Genomic DNA, 16,882 nt, shown 5'->3' with positions numbered 1-16,882 from the left:
TGACCACGTCTGCCATTTTGATATTTGAAAATAGATTATTATTACTATCGGAAAATAACAATGGCAGACCATTATCACGCGGATAACATTCTGGCAGACACTTATGAAAGTGCTGAAAAAAATACAATTTTGAAAGTATTTGACCAGATCTGCCATTCATATATTTTATTTATTAGGGTCTTAAAAACTTATTTTCGAAACGGCAGACATTTTCATTGCGTACAGACTTCAGCAGACAACAAAACTTTACAGACTTCAGCAGTCAACAAGACTTAGCTTCTACATGGTCAGATGTATATATGTATTACGTTCCTTACATCAATGATTTACTTTATTAATGTTTTTATGGTCATTTACATTTAATTTTGAAAACTATGGAATAAAATTTATAAATTTGATGATACAAAACTAAATATACATTTGTAAAGAATCTCAAATATAAAGTTGTGTTGCAAATAACAAATCATCATTTAAATATTTAGTTTATTTCTTTATTTAAGAAACAATTAACAATTACAAAACAACATAAAAAAACACGCATGCATTTATTGAAATGTTCATTCATCATCACTATCGTATGGCGTTGTGTGACTCGTCTTCATAATCCATTGAATCGGATTCTGTAAAAGTAAAACGTAAATTATATAATAAAAGAAATGAGTCATTATAAACTTACCTAGTAAGGCAATGCCTTTGATGTCGCACGATGCCGCCGCGCCGCCAGTGTAGGTACTTCTGCTGCTACATGAAAATATGCTAGGGTTGCAACAAATGGGAAATAAAACAATTGTGATTATTACTATTATGATGTAATCATTTATTCATATTATGTACATTCAAAAAAATTGCTATTATTAAATCTGATGTAATTATTTTTTCATAAATATATAATTATTATTAATTACATAATATATTGCACTGTGAAATATTTACGTATCACTTTATTTTTGATGTTCTTAATTGTCTTTTATAAAATTTAAGTGACGCATTCGCATTGGGATCAACAATCCGATAAGAAAAGAATGGAGACAACATATACATAGCTTTGATTTCAATTCTACAGATACAAAATATACAATCTATCTAAAATGATACAACGGATGTTTCCTGCGTTTTCTCGTCAAAATACCGAAACAACGTAATTATTGTATAGTAGTTGGGCGTGAAAGTAAAAAAACAAATGAAAAGTGTTTTCCATATGATTATTTATTAAATTTACGCGATTAAGAATAATTTCAACGATACAATTTAGTAACCGAGAATTCAGAGGATTAAAGAAAATACCTGCCTGATCATTTTATCAAACTCTAAAAGAATTATGGTTATTTCGCATCACTCGGTTTATTAGTTTGGTAATAATTATTAAAGGTAGTTACAACCCTAGCCATTGAGTCGAACGGTAGGCAACACAATATCGACTTTGTGCGGGTACATATGGTACATTTCTTCTTGCTGTGAAGCGTAATTATTATTATTAAGATTTTTTAGGCTATTTTGAATCAGCTGTTCTAATTTAATTCTAGAAATTTATTAAAACGTGATTTTTTTAAAAGTATATTATGAGTTTATAAATACCTCAACCAATAGTTATTGTGTCCTATCCTCATTTCTTTATATCTTGGTAGTTAACTAAAGTGTTAAATTTACATAACCTCAACAACAACATTTACACTGCCACTGCACTAAAACTAAACTAACTAGCTCTCTAGCTATAAGAACCATCCTCGTACTTCAAGGGATATAATAAAAAAAGAATTATCGAAATCGGTTCAGCCGTTCTCGAGTTATGCGCTTACCAACACATTTTGCGATTCATTTTTATATATAAGACTAGCGGTCCGGCCCGGCTTCGCCCGTGGTACATGTTTACGTTTTCTCTACATAAGAACCATCCTCGTACTTCAAGGAATATAATAAAAAAAGAATTATCGAAATCGGTTCAGCCGTTCTCGAGTTATGCGCTTACCAACACATTTTGCGATTCATTTATATATATATACTAGCGGTCCGCCCCGGCTTCGCCCGTGGTACATAATATTTACGTTTTCTCTACATAAAAACCATCCTCGTACTTCAAGGAATATAATAAAAAAAGAATGATCGAAATCGGTTCAGCCGTTCTCGAGTTATGCGCTTACCAACACATTTTGCGATTCATTTTTATATATAAGAAGATAAGATTATGTGAAAATAACCAGGAAGGTGAAAAACATATTTACGAAAACATAGTAACATAATATGGCTGTCGCTACAATAATTATATTTCAATTTTATCTTTTTATACCTAGTAGAACTGGCCGACGAATAAAAAAAATCGTATTAGAATAAATACAATAAATTACGGAACAAAAAAAGGATTGTAACTGAATTAGGTATGTTTGTTTCTGGGCGCACCGTTTTCGACGACGCGACGCGCGACGTAAGCGTATAGGTATAGGTACCTACTTTGCTAAAACAAACTAATAAAATTGTGTGTCTGTCTGAAAATTCGGAAAAGCATATTTTGCAAGTTTGTAATTACTTTGATAGTTTACCGATTTATAATAATTGTAATTGTAATTGTATAATATATAATTTGCAATGTGGTGAAATTTCATAAAAATCACGGGCCAATTTTTTGTTTTGAATCCCACCGAAAATATAATTGCGTTATTAGAATAATTAATTACTATACCTACCCACGATCAATTATTACAATATAGTCTCAAATGCATACTAGAGAAATATTGCAATTTGATTCAATTAAAATGCATAGCATACAAAAATAAATTCACAACACAAGAAATTCCGCGCGCAAATCATAGCGCGTGTCAATGAAATCAAGAATGTTTTATATCAAGCCGACGCGGACGACGACGCGACGCCGAACAAAAGTACCTACGACGGACGACCACGCTTCGAGTTGCCAAACAACATGAGTAATAAATTGTTTACAAAAAAAACAAGTTTTCCATTTTTCTGTATGAGTAGACAGAACTTCAAAACGCCACCTGCTACGGTTTATATTATGAACGATTGTTATAAAAATAAAAGTTATATTTGTTGGTGTAAACTATTTTATTGATCAATAATTTTGGAATTTAAAATTGTCAACATTGATTACAATAAAACGCAGTTTTATTTTATTACACTATTGTTTTTTTTATCAAAACATGTATTTGAAGTACCATATAATATTATGCTGATCCAAGCATTTTCACTCAAAACTTATATCACTAATGATTTGTAAAAGTAAATTATTTCAATATACATTTCATAACCAACATGTAAGAATAATTATTATTATTCCTACCTACAACAACAAACCTAAAACACTATTTACTATGGGAAAATAACCAGGAAGGTGAAAAACATATTATTATTTACGATTTCGACGCACTCGACTTTTAGTAAAATATAGTAGGGAAACATAATATTATGGTTTTGATTTTTGCTACTAGTATAAGAAAACTGCGTGTTCAAACTACTTGTTTGTCTGTCTGAAAATTCGGAAGTACTTTGGTAGTTTACCGATTTATAATAATATTGTATATATCGTTGTTTAAAAAATATTCAAACACAATAAAATATGATATATGTACTGATTTATCACTGGTTTCAGTGATGAACTGATGAGTCAATTATAGCCACTATACTTTCGTCATACGTGTGTATGATTGATGTGATTTGCAACGTGGTGATATTTCAGAAAAATCACGGGTCAAATTGTCCCACCGAAAATATAACTGCGTTATAAGAATAACTATACCTACGATAAATTATACATAATACAATATAGTCTCAAATGCATACTAGTGAAATATTTTATTTGAATCAATAAAATAAAAAAATAAATAAAAAATAATAATAATACAAAAATAAATTCACAACACAAGAAAATCCGCGCGCAAATCATAGCGCGTGACAATGAAATCAAGAACTTTCGAGCCGACGCGGACGACGAAGGAGCCTAACAAAAGTACCTACAATCATAGGCGGCTCGTGACAAAATTGTATGGCCGTGTTCACTTGAAATAAAACAACGAAAATAGGAACCTACAATAGCGTTAGCAGTACAAAAAAAATGAGCACCACATTATAAATGTCTAAAAATTATAGAGTATTTCAAAACGAATTCAATTATTATTTAGCAATAATTAGAAAATCCCCGAATTTGCATTCGTGATCGTATTCATAGTGTTTGTCTACACTAATATTATAAAGAGGAAAACTTTGTTTGTTTGTTTGATTGTAATGAATAGGCTCATAAACTACTGGACATTTTAACAATGCAATGTTTGCAAGTTTGTGATTACTTTGATAGTTTACCGATTTATAATAATTGTATACTTATATCATTGTTTAAAAATATTCAAACACAATATGATATAGGTACTGATTTATCACTGGTTGTAGTGATGAACTGATGAGTCAATGTTAGCCACAATACTAATCACTTTCGTCATACATGTGTATGAACTATGATTGATGTGATTTGCAATGTGGTGAAATTTCATAAAAATCACGGGCCAATTTTTTGTTTTGAATCCCACCGAAAATACATATATTACTAATTGCGTTATTAGAATAATTAATTACTATACCCACGATCAATTATTACAATTTACAATATAGTCTCAAATGCATACTAGAGAAACATTGCAATTTGAATCAATTAAAATGCATAGCATACAAAAATAAATTCACAACACAAGAAATTCCGCGCGCAAATCATAGCGCGTGTCAATGAAATCAAGAATGTAATTTTATATCAAGCCGACGAGCGACGACGCCGAACTAAAGTACCTACAGTACCATTTACCTTCAGTGTACAATACAGTTTACAGACCTACGACGGACGAACAATAATGAGTAATAAATAAAAAAAAACATAGTTTCTAAGGTCATTAGTTTTATTTTATTTTATTGTTATTTTCTTTGAACGATTGGAAATGAAATTACTCAATTTTTACACAGAACTTTGATTTATTAGAATTATGCTCATTATGCATAAGATAACGAACGCGAATGCACGACATCTAGCGCGTCAATGTCTAAACATCGCCTTTCGTTTAGACATTGACGCGCTAGATCTGTAATAAGTATATAGTCTATGCGCTAGATGTCGTGCTTTATGTCGTGTTTCGCTTGGCAAAAGTCACGCACACTACTGTAGAAGTGTCAAATTTTTCCGGTATTTTACTGTTGTTTTTCTAAGTAAATATTGTAAATTATTGATTAAAAAGGTCGAACGCGCACACATTTCATTATAGAGAAGTGATAAAATGATTAGTTTTAAAGAAATAGTGTCTGTGTTAAGTGTTTAGAGGTAATCAAAAATGTATGGAGGGACGGTCGGAACATCAACCTTAATTTACCACTGTGCCAACCGCGTCGTCATATTATGATTTGACTGTATATTATGTGTCACAGAGGAGGAGAGCGCGGAGGGCGCGAGCGGGTCGGGCGGGGCGGGCGGGGGCGGGGCGGAGGGCGCGGGGGAGGGGACACGCTGCCACTCGGCGGACGGCAGCGACGCGGAGGACGCGCTGGACGACCTGCCGCCCGACTCGGACGACGAGCCCGACGACGCGCCCGCGCCGCCGCCGCCGCCGCAGGGCGCAGAGTACATTGCGCTCGTGAGTATACTTGTAAAATATAGGGCGGAGTATATCGCGCTCGTGAGTCACGCTACTAAATTCCCAATATTCAAACTACGGTTATAGATTGAAAGCTATCTCCGATAGCTAGTAAGGTTCTATCTATCGTGAGATAGATACGATATTGGGAACGGCCATAACTGGCCGACAGCTGTCAAAACGTTATTCGAACGCTCAAATAGACAAATTCAAAGAGAAAAATATACCTCTAGTAAGCAGTTAGTTCTCCAGACAATAGATAGCGATCAGAGATAGGTTAGCTTATCGCTAATAAGCTTATTGGGACGCCAAAACAAAAGATAGATAGCATTTTCTATCTTTAGTAGGGTCAAACCGAAGATAGATACGATATTGGGAACAGCCATAGTACGTTTATTTTATGTAGCCATTTGATCAAAAACGTTATAAGCGCTAGAAATAAAGTATAGAAAATAGGAACATAGAACTGTAGTGATTTACCTCCTATATATTATTATGTAATATATCTCATTCAGTCAGTTTTTCAGCCGTTTAATTAAGAGCTCTACTCTGCTAATCGGCACTGTTCAATTTGATAGCTTGTATGATATTCATACATTCAATTATTAATCAAAATGAGCAAAATGATACAAGTGCAATGCAAACCGTAACCATTATAAGTTTTGTAACACTCGTTGTCCAACACTAAAGTCGAAATATTGATTTCACAGGTAAAGGAAGCAGTGCAGGCGCTGGCGACCCGTGCGACCCGCGGGCGAAGCACCCGGGCTGACTGAGTGTCGCTCACCCCGTGGCGCCTCACCGCGCGCACGCTCAACATGTTCAACGTGTAGACTCACACACGCACCCGTCGGGCACTTGCCGTATATACGGGGTACTTGCCGTATATACGGGGTACTTGCCATATATACGGGGTACTTGCCGTATATACGGGGTACTTGCCGTATACACGGGGTACTTGTATACACAGGGTACTTGTCGTATACACAGGGTACGCGTCGTATACACGGGGTACTTGTCGTATACCCGTCTGACACAAGCCGCATACACATCGGATAGCCGCATACGAGTCGGTCTCTTGTTTACCCGTCATACTAGTAGCAGACCCGTCGCACACCAGTCGCATACTAGTTGCACTCCCCTCCCCTCCCCGCCGTATTCTGTGCCAGTGTACCCAAATCTAAAGCTGTGCTACACTGTGTTGTTTGCGTAGTCTGCACGTAATTCGAACTTTGGACACTTTACGTTCGTTAGTATGTACGTTTGAAGAACATTATTCGCGAGTTTACGTGTGTTTAGAGACGATTGATGTTACTGTCGTGATTAAAAGACTAATAAAACTGTGTAATGAAAACCCTCAAGGGAATGCTTGCTTGTGAATAATTCACAATACATACCTAAATATTGTCATGTCAATGATGTTTATATGAGAATGGCAAAACCATGATGGAACCATGTAAACGGAATGTTCCTCCCAATATAATAATTATTATTAAAATCGTTCGTTATTGCTATTGCTTTCTTATGTAACATCTCTACATTCACTGAAACGTTTTATAAAAACTTTCACATTTCTTCTAATATCTGCTATAGATAGCAAGACAATATTGAACGTTTATGAAACTGCGATCTAATTCATACATTTTAATATAGCTGCGTAATAGTTCCAGTGGGAATTTATTATAATGTTAAATATGAAGTGCGGAACGTGGACTTTGTCGATATAACGAGTCCAATTTTATCTCGAAGATTTAGTATGAAATTTGGTGTATCTATTAGTCTCTGCAAGGTGTGTTTAATTTATCTTTATTGATATCAATTTCGTCATTCTAAAATACAAACTCTTTTTGGAGTCTGCATTTTAGAATAAAGTCAATGTTACACGAACTTCAGTTTGTTATTATCTTCGTTTGTGTGAAGAGTTCTCGTGTATTTCGCATTAAAACTTAGATACGTGCTATTATCGGCTAGTGGAGCGGTTTTATTGTTTATTACATATATTTATCACAATTTTTATTGAACTAAGTAAGTTAAGAGTGTTGAGTGTTGTTTAGATGGCGCTTTATGTGTTGCTTAAATTAATATTGCGTCTATTCTGTTGAACGTATTTGCTTGAATGAAAGAATTGTTTTTGTATAGATTTTTGTAAAATTTAATTTTGTACATAATAATGTACAATTGGTGTAAATGTATGCTACATTCCATAACCCACATCACAATATGTGTTTATTTAGCCAAAACGTGACAATGTATGTGCGTTTTGACTAAATTAGGCCATATATAATTGATTTTGTCTTAAATGTATGTTTATTGCGAAAGAAACGTATTTAAATACGCCAAATTATTCTACAATAGTTTCAGTTATTTAATGGTTAAAGTCCATTTTCGCGTGCATTGATCTGTGAATGATGCGTATTAAATGATGAATGCACACGAATGTCAACTTTAACGTACATACCTTATGCCTGTATAATAATTATGTATTATAAATAGGCATACAGGTAAAAAAAAATTATGGCTATGCATCATTATTAGTTTTTTAGTGATAACTTATTTATGAATAACTATGTAATTATGTTTATTTTCGCAATAACCATTATTCTTTTCAACTTTTCGTACAGTCTTTTCTTAATTTGACCGTCAGAAACGGCTGGTAATTATTTATAAGAAAAGACTGTAGTTACTAATTTATAATTTTTTTCTATTTTCATTTAGAATTTAGGGATGTAACGATACCGATACAGATACCGATATATCGGCCGATATATCGGTATCGCCGATAATAAATCAACCGATACCGATATTTTTTTATTAAATTATTTCTTTTCTTTTATGTTTTTGCATTGTATTTATTCATATTGTTTTATTTCTGTTTCTGTAATAGTGTTAAGGAAGAGCGGAACCTCCTGACACAAGCATTTTATTTGCTTACTAGGAGTGTTCCAATCACAAATTTGTTTATGTAAAGGAAAGAAATAAATAATTTTGAATTTTTTTAATTTTTAACGTGATAACGTTTTTAAAATCGTTTTAGTCGGGTGACATGTTCATAAACTTGTGTCACACCAAAACCTCACGAGCGCGATCGCAGGTATAACGAGAGAGAGACGGACCGATCTCCCGTTTCATCTCGAGCGCTGCCACTGCATTATGTTATCACGTAAACATCTCGATCGTAAACCTACTTTACAAACATCCAATTTTTTTGATATCAAATAATTCAAAAATCCGCGCCCAATGAACGATGCGGGAGGCCGCCCGCGCGTGCGCACTTTGTTTTCTGAAAAACTCTACCAATACTGCCGTCCTTTAACTAAAAGCCGTTAACCCTCAAATGGTCAATTTTCAGTTTTAAATGTAGGGTGATAGAGTTCAGACTTCTCTATCTTTCTGTCTAAGAATCATTTCTCTAGCATTAATAGTTATAAATATATGAAAATATTGTAAGCCGTTAAGTAACACAATTTTCAGCGATTCCATAACTTGGAAGCGTCTAACCAACACTACTTCGCTAAATTTCCTTAAAAGTACCTTAACCGGCAGATTTAATAATTATTTTTTAGCTTTTTACTTGACTAAAAGTACGTTATCAGATTATACTTGACTATAGGGACGCAAAAGGACTATAACTGCTTTATGATATGCTTTCATATAACGATTCCAATGGAAATCCTTACCTTATTTGCAGTTACTCGCCCTTAACGCTTTTTTAGTTAAGTAATTTTATTTAGGAAAAATTCTAATAACACTTTTTTGCTTAGCTACAAAGCAGCTAACCCTCATTTTTAAGCTAAAAGGCAGTTATCCGATTCTGGTGATGCATCAGTTTTGGGGATGAGAGTGATGATGAAATAATGTCGCTCCCAAGCAGAGTACCGATTGTTTTTGATTTTCTTTTACAAGACGTATTGTTTCTGATCAGGTTTACTAAGTTTTAAACAATCTAGCAGCTAAATTACGGAAAATATAACAAGTCAAAGTTACGAAAATTTGGTAGGTAATGGTTACGACAGTGCGAACTTTCAATCGTACTTCTCTGTTAAGACTCTGATTTGTCTCTGTAACCGAGAAAGAGAAGAAAGACAGTCTGTACTATTTAATTTTTAAAACTATTTATTAATTATGTAATTTACCCCTTGGGTGGAATTAGTAATCGACTGTCAAGCAATGTACTAGAGATGGTGATACAAAAATTGTTAGGAGTAGGTACACTACCTTTGACCCGCTGACGGGGAGTCCATTTTGCAACTATTGCTATTTTTTCTTATCTTTATATGTATTAGATTATTAAGATTTGTATTTTTTACATAGTAGCAAATAAAAAGTTTTCTACCTCCTGCTATTTTCCACATATTCTGGTATATTATATTTTTTGAATGTGGATGAAAGAGTCTTCTAATCATTTGATAAGCGGTTCTACATTATTTATTAAGAGCATCCCACATGTAAGAGCTTGAAGCCTTATTGAAACCAGGGTTTTATTTTTTCAAAAACCTTGTGCACAAGTCTTATTTTTTTTTTCAGGAAACGATTTATGTTTATATGTTTGTGGTTCTATATGTACTCACATATCCGTGACTCCCAGAAGAATATTTATAAAATAACGTTAAAATTGCAATTCTAAATGAATATACGGTTCCAAAAAAGAAAAGCGAGAAGATTTATCTCAATCTTAACCCCTTAATGAGCCACTGTAATGAAATAAACGTGAACATGACGAGAAATAAAGGTTAATTTTATCGAAAACTTAAAAGAGTCATTTAGTAAAAGAGTTTAAAATACTTGTTACTCACAATAAGACGCTAAAACCATTAATTTAGATAGTGTTTAAATCCTTAATACTTAAACCTAAAAGCTTTTGATCCTTTTCCTTTCCATTGGTTGATGGTTGACCTAGAGGATGTAATTCCCGAGAGCAAAGCCTCAGACAGCAGCAAATTTTTAACATTAGTAAGATTAAAATTTAGTACAACTATATAGAATCATAGTACAAAAGCATCCAAAAACCCTTAAACGCTGATTATAAAGTTTTTGAAATTTAAATTAAAACGAAAGTCATAGCTTAAAAGTAGTTATAGTAGCTTAACGACGTTTTAGGTAAGCATTTTATTACTAAATAAAAAAAAATCACAAAATGAAAATAAAAATACTAAATTACTTTGCTAAAAAGTCGCTATGGTATGTAAACGGCCGTCTTGTCCAGTAAATAGTTAAAATTTTCAGATTATTATGCTGAACTAAACGAGAAAAAGTGAATTTAAAAATAAATTATAACAGTTTCTGGGTAAAAACTAATATTTATATATAATTAAATGTCGATCGATGTATCTCACAATAATTATTGTAAGTGTCATAATTTTTAAGAAATAACGATTTCCGTGTTTTTTGCCATTTACTCGAAACTCACTTCGTGGGCTTAACGGCTTTCTAGTTAAAGGACGGCAGAATAGTAAACTTTTATTAGGTACTGATTGTATGTGTATTACTTAAAGTTTAACTGACTTCGTAAAATAATAATACTAAAATAAATGGTTTTGTTGTTTTTTGATTTGGCATTTTTATTTAAAAGAATACGATTAACAGTTGTCTCTGTTAAATGTTGGTAACTTTTTATGCATAATTCACTATTTATTTTTCTACCAAGCCATCGATATCGGTATCGGTATCGGTATCGCCGATACATTACTACAAATATCGGTATCGGTATCGTATCGGCAAAATCATGTATCGTTACATCCCTAATTTAGATATTTCGCATTCAATCAAAATTTAATATAAAAATGTTTCGATGTACCTAATTTAAATTTTACGTTTTTAAGACTGTTTTGGTTTTAAGTTTTAGGTTGTATATTACATGAGATCGTGTTTGTAGAAATAGTTTGATAAATTTAATCCTTAACTATTGTAATGCTATATTCTTAAAAACAGTTGTAGTATTTTTAATTATTTAGTTTCAAAAATCTTTTCGAAGAAAAACATATTTTTCTTGATAGGGTCCTGCTTAGGAATCTCGTAGTTTTCATATATTATTATTTTTTTCGTCAATAAACTAGTTGGTTAATTATAAACATGTACACCGTAATAACACGTCAGGAAGCGTGGATTCGTTTTTGTTTACTGAAGTCGGTAAAGTATTGGTAGAGGTTGCTCTAAAGCTATTTGGTTTTCGCAAATTGCTTCGTCAAAATTGTGTTACGGCTGTGAATGATTTCCTAGTTTAAGAGTGTGTGACCTAAGTAGAATGTAAAATTGCCCGCTTAGATAATCCCAGTACTAATGAATGTATGATAATTTTATACCTATCGTAAGTTTTACACCCGTCCAAACACCTTAATTCATTTAAACCATCGCGATTTTATCTTAGGCCAGTACCAACGTATAGGGTATGTAATAATATGATAACATTTTGACGTAATAATTGTAAACTCGTAAATTCGTTGTTATCGATGTGAAAAACAAAATTTATAGGTGAATTAATAATAAGTAATTTAAGCCGCTGGCAGTGCATGTAGCATTATATTATGTTTTCATTGTTCGATGGTTTAAAAAATTTGTATTAAAATAGATACATATTTGATTTGATTAAAATTTTACACATTTTGAATTCGTATCAATAATTAACATGGTATTTTTGTATCGATATTTTAAAAATAATAATTGACGTGATAGGAAAAGCTGTCTGCGTGTCGCTATCACGTATTCAGAAAATCGCGTTTGACATTTTTGTACATAGCTCAAAACGAGCATATGTTTTGTACATAAGTGTCGCATTACATCTACCGCTATATTATATCATTAAGATTTGATATCAATAACCTTTCGTCATTAGTATTAGCTGTGTGCGCTGCTCTTCTGTTTTTCTGTATCGATCTTATAAAAGATTCGTATTTATGGTAACAATTACACTGCCGAGTTATAATACCAATATATTTCTTATTATAGTGATAACAGACAAAACAATTTTATATCGTGCATTCTAAAATTGTATGGTCTGTTACTTTAGATAACGCACTTATGGGTGTCAATGTATTTGTCTTCGTAGAAAATCAGGATGGTTCTGATAGATCAATGAAACTTAAAATGACATCTTTTCTCCTTCATAAATGCAGAGAAGGTGTCATATTTTGCTTTCTTTTATAAAAAAAATAATAAAAGTTACAGTATTTGATGATAAAAGGCTTGCGTTTACTGAATCTAAACAGTGTAGCGATGAATGTATGAAAATGAAAGTTAGGGTCGCGCAATTTCATCTGCTATAGAATCAGTCTGCGTAAAGCCTTATCATTTCCGGCATTAGATAGCGGATAGCATTTTTTAACAATCCATAAGTAATTAGGGATCATATGAAGCAATATTAGTCGGTTTTAAATCTTTATCTACACGTATTTGCTGTTAAATAGTAAGCATTTGAATATTTTGGATTGTTAGAGTCACTGGTCGATTTTCTAAAAGGGTTATGATGTAATGTGGTGCTAACAATCAGAGTCGAGTGGACGGTTAATGAGACAAAATGTTTATTTGATTTTGTCCTGATTTTAGAGCTTATTAATATATATCTAACATTACTATAGCTACACTGTAATTATCTTTATTTTAAGATTTAATATTAATTTTCACACGAATTGTGCCGCAACATTTAAGCTTTTCATAGTATTTGCGGAATATGACCTTGTATAATCGTTTATGTATTATACTTAGTGATTTGTAATAAAAGTTCAATGGAATAAAACTGTGTTACTATAATTCATTTGTAAAAATTGAAAATACTGTAAATCGGACTGGAAAGCCAAAGTAAACAGTATTTTATACATTTGTGTATTATTTTTATCCTCATCCCCTATGATATATTCCTTCTGATGTGATTTAATTGTTGCCTATTAGTTTTAAACATTAGAATTTTAATTATTTTCAGATAATTAATGTTAGAAATGAAACCAAAAATTTAGAATACAATTTTATTGCCTTGCCCAATTTCGTAATTATTTACATAATTGCACTATTTTACTCTTGATTTCAGCAGGGAAATTATCAATGGAAGCTTTTGCACACTGTAAACAATAGGATTTACAATAAAAAATACTACATTCTTTACCAATGCACACTGCTTTGTCACATGTAGCACAGTCAGCTCCTATAACCATTATTTCTCCTTTTCCCGGAGGACTGAATGGATCTTTCATAATGTAGCTGCTATATTTCAATTCTATATTACGAGAGAATGGAGGGTTAGTTCCCTTGTAATGTGCCTTTTCTATGAGACCACAGCCAGTACAAGTGAAATCATAATGCACTGGGGCATCATCTGCTTTTTTAGATGTTTCCATTAAATCTAAAATTAAAAAACATAGTCTATATAATAATATTACTGCAAAAGTTAATTTATTATAAAATAACATCTTATAAAATGGATTAAGAAAAATAATGTATTTGTTATGTACATATTTTATTACCTATATTACAATTCAAATCTATATCCAGTTATACCCACATATGTGCTTAAGATCCTTTTGTTGTCACTTGAGGTCCTTATTGTTGTTATTGTTTTTGTTGTTGCTATTCAGTTTTAGGGACTTCCTTTGGTGCTTCTTTTGGCCACCAATCCGGTTTTACAGCTTCTGCTGAATAATTACCAACATTTAGAGCTTTGCAATCAAGTGCTTCCTTGATTCTTACAAGACCTAATCCATAATTATTTTTGACACCTTTTAGTTTACCCAAATTCAATTTAGGATTATCAGAGGCTATTATTTTTAAATCCTTTTCTAAGTCTTCTTCAATGACTTTATTGAATTTGATGGGCATCATTCGCTTACGAACAACTCCTGTGTGATGTACTCTGGCCGTGAGCTCCTGCCCTATGTAACAACCCTTATGGAAACTCACTCCATGGAGGTAATCACAGTTAACTTCTAACGGAAAACTTGTGCCTGGTGGCAAATCATCAGCACCTTCGCTTACTCCCAACTTGTACCTTAAATATTTATAGCCATCATCACTTTGCTCAATAGCTACATCATTTCCTATACCTGTAACTATCTGAGAGCCACTCAAAGGTGCTGCTGCTATTATCCTATAACCCAAGTCTGACAATCTTGGGTCTTTATATATGTTCACCTCATTTTTTGTATCTACTTTCTCATTTAATATTGAATCTACTGGAGTGATTACACTCCAAAGTTTGAATTGCTTATTTACATCTTCTATGGATACTTTTCTCCTTAATTTAAACATTTTTAAATGTTTCTCAAGTAATTGCGCAATCTTTTCGTCACATTCTAACATGAAAGAGTTTTCATCGTCCCATTTATGTATTAGGGTGTCGTATAAAACCCTACCTCTATTATTCAAGAACATAGCGTATACAGATTTAGCACTCTCTTCAAAATGCCTCATGTCATTTGTTATAAGTCCTTGCAGGAAAAGTGAAGCTTCATTTCCAGTAATTTTAAGTAACCTTCTATTGAGAAGTGGGTACAAGATTTTTCTAGGAGGATCTTTAACATTGTGAACGAAACGTAAATATTGTTTTACATAATGCGGCTTACGAAAGTATTTATTTACCTGATGAATCGACAACATCGTGGCTGTAGCACTATAACATTGAAATTATATTTTTAAATGTTCTTTAATAATATAAATGCAATATCCATTCGGGGTTTAAATACCCTTAAATACTTTAAATTAAACACAAATTAAACTTGAATCTCCTGCTCGCAAATTCGCAATTGACAAACAATTATTGTCAAAATTAAATCAAAACAAAATTGACAATTGACATATTATCAAATATGACAGTAATGATTTGACAGTCATTGTACTATATTACTTGCTCTGTGGTCATTGCTACCTGACCCCGTTTTCCAATTACAGCACTAGAGCGCATTATGCGGCATAATGCTTAACGTTGAATGTTCCAACTACAGCAACGCTTCGCACAATCGAGCACTAGAAAAAGTAATGCGCGTGAATTGATGCGTACAATCGATTTATCGTTAGTAATTATTAATTTTTGGAAAAAAATTTAAAGCTTTCGTTTCATTGTAGTTTTTTCGAAATAATCAAAGTTAATTCAAATTGTGTTAAAAAATAAATATAAGTATGGATGAAGGTACAAACATTGAAAAAAATGTTAATGAAATAATCAAAATCCAAATTACTTAAAATAACCGTAAATATTTTTCAACCAATTACCACGGAATAAGAGGTCCAGCGCACAAGTGGCTGACCTCATACTTGACTAACCGTATGCAATGTGTAGAGATATCGTATATAGACAACAATTCGTTAAAAAAGTCGGTAAGATCACAATACGTACATAATAAATACGGAGTGCCACAAGGCAGTATCCTCGGGCCTCTCCTGTTCTTATTGTACATAAATGATCTTCCTAACGTTACAGAACATAAATGTACTCTGTTCGTGGATGATGTATCCATCACCATACCTCGTAACAAATTGACTACCTACAAAGAAGGCATCTATTTGACTATCAAAAATGTAACAGAATGGCTAAAATATAATAATTTAACTCCTAACATTACAAAGACAAAACTAATGCAATTCTGTAATTATCATAACATTAGACATAACCTTGACATAATTTATAATGGACAACGTATTGACGAAGTTACTGAAACGGTATTTTTAGGTATCACATTAGACAACCACTTAAATTGGAAAGCTCACACGGATTCTGTTTGTACCCGTGTAAATAAGTTTGTATTTGCCCTCAGAAGAATTAAACAGATTATTGATGAGAGAGCGGCAATCATTGCATATCATGGTTATGTTTCATCGTTGCTTCGGTATGGTCTTATTTTATGGGGCAACTCTACAAACGTAAAAAAAGTCTTTATAGCTCAGAAAAGGTGTGTCAGAGCCATAGAAATCTAAATAACAAGACACTAGAAGTCGTAAGCGTGCGTGACCTTGTCGCCACTCAGGTGATTTTCACATCACCAGTGCATTCGTCACTGTTCAGTTGCTCTGGAGACGTATGAGTGTATACATGGTGTGTTTCAGCAATTCCCATTGCGGAAATTCTTCCACAAGTTGTAATTATACTTATAAAGGAATAATATTTCATCGGAAAATATTTTTTTTTTAGAAATAATGCCGTTTTTCCTTAAAATTATAGAATATTTACAAGTATTACGAGTGTCACCATAGTAATCGAAATAACAATGAATGACACAGTCGACCATTCTTATTATCACGTTTGTTCGTATTGGAGCAAAAAGTCTCATATACTTAGGGATGTTATT

At 32.7% G+C, this 16,882-nt stretch overlaps 2 protein-coding genes across 3 annotated transcripts in view; one reads left to right on the top strand and one right to left on the bottom strand.

Moving 5' to 3' along the window:
* puf (ubiquitinyl hydrolase 1 puf) overlaps positions 1-6,394 on the top strand; it is a 49,520-nt gene extending 43,126 nt beyond the window's left edge. Inside the window, exons 58-59 of the mRNA XM_090112703.1 lie at positions 5,413-5,618; positions 6,329-6,394. Of these exons, the coding sequence (XP_089968829.1) occupies positions 5,413-5,618; positions 6,329-6,394 (272 nt within the window). The remainder of the gene's footprint in view (positions 1-5,412; positions 5,619-6,328) is intronic.
* Positions 6,395-13,559: 7,165 nt separating this feature from the next.
* LOC149900562 (iron-sulfur cluster assembly factor IBA57, mitochondrial) lies at positions 13,560-15,366 on the bottom strand. 2 transcript variants are annotated; one of them, XM_090112614.1, is made up of 3 exons: positions 15,284-15,366; positions 14,107-15,210; positions 13,560-13,947 (listed from the first exon to the last, which is right to left on the bottom strand). In XM_090112614.1, the coding sequence occupies exon 2, from the start codon at positions 15,195-15,197 to the stop codon at positions 14,172-14,174; it is 1,026 nt and encodes a 341-aa protein (XP_089968740.1). In that variant the 5' UTR covers positions 15,198-15,210; positions 15,284-15,366; the 3' UTR covers positions 13,560-13,947; positions 14,107-14,171. The 2 variants fall into 2 exon arrangements, with proteins under 2 accessions (XP_089968740.1, XP_089968739.1); XM_090112613.1 differs by having other exon boundaries at positions 14,069-15,360.
* Positions 15,367-16,882: the final 1,516 nt, after the last annotated feature.

Source organism: Colias eurytheme, chromosome 18 (assembly GCF_061535395.1).
Source record: "Colias eurytheme isolate Ceu_HAF_F1 chromosome 18, ilColEury1 Martin Lab GWU primary, whole genome shotgun sequence".
NCBI classification, from domain to species: Eukaryota; Metazoa; Arthropoda; class Insecta; order Lepidoptera; family Pieridae; genus Colias; species Colias eurytheme.
This window is presented reverse-complemented; position numbering and strand designations above follow the sequence as displayed.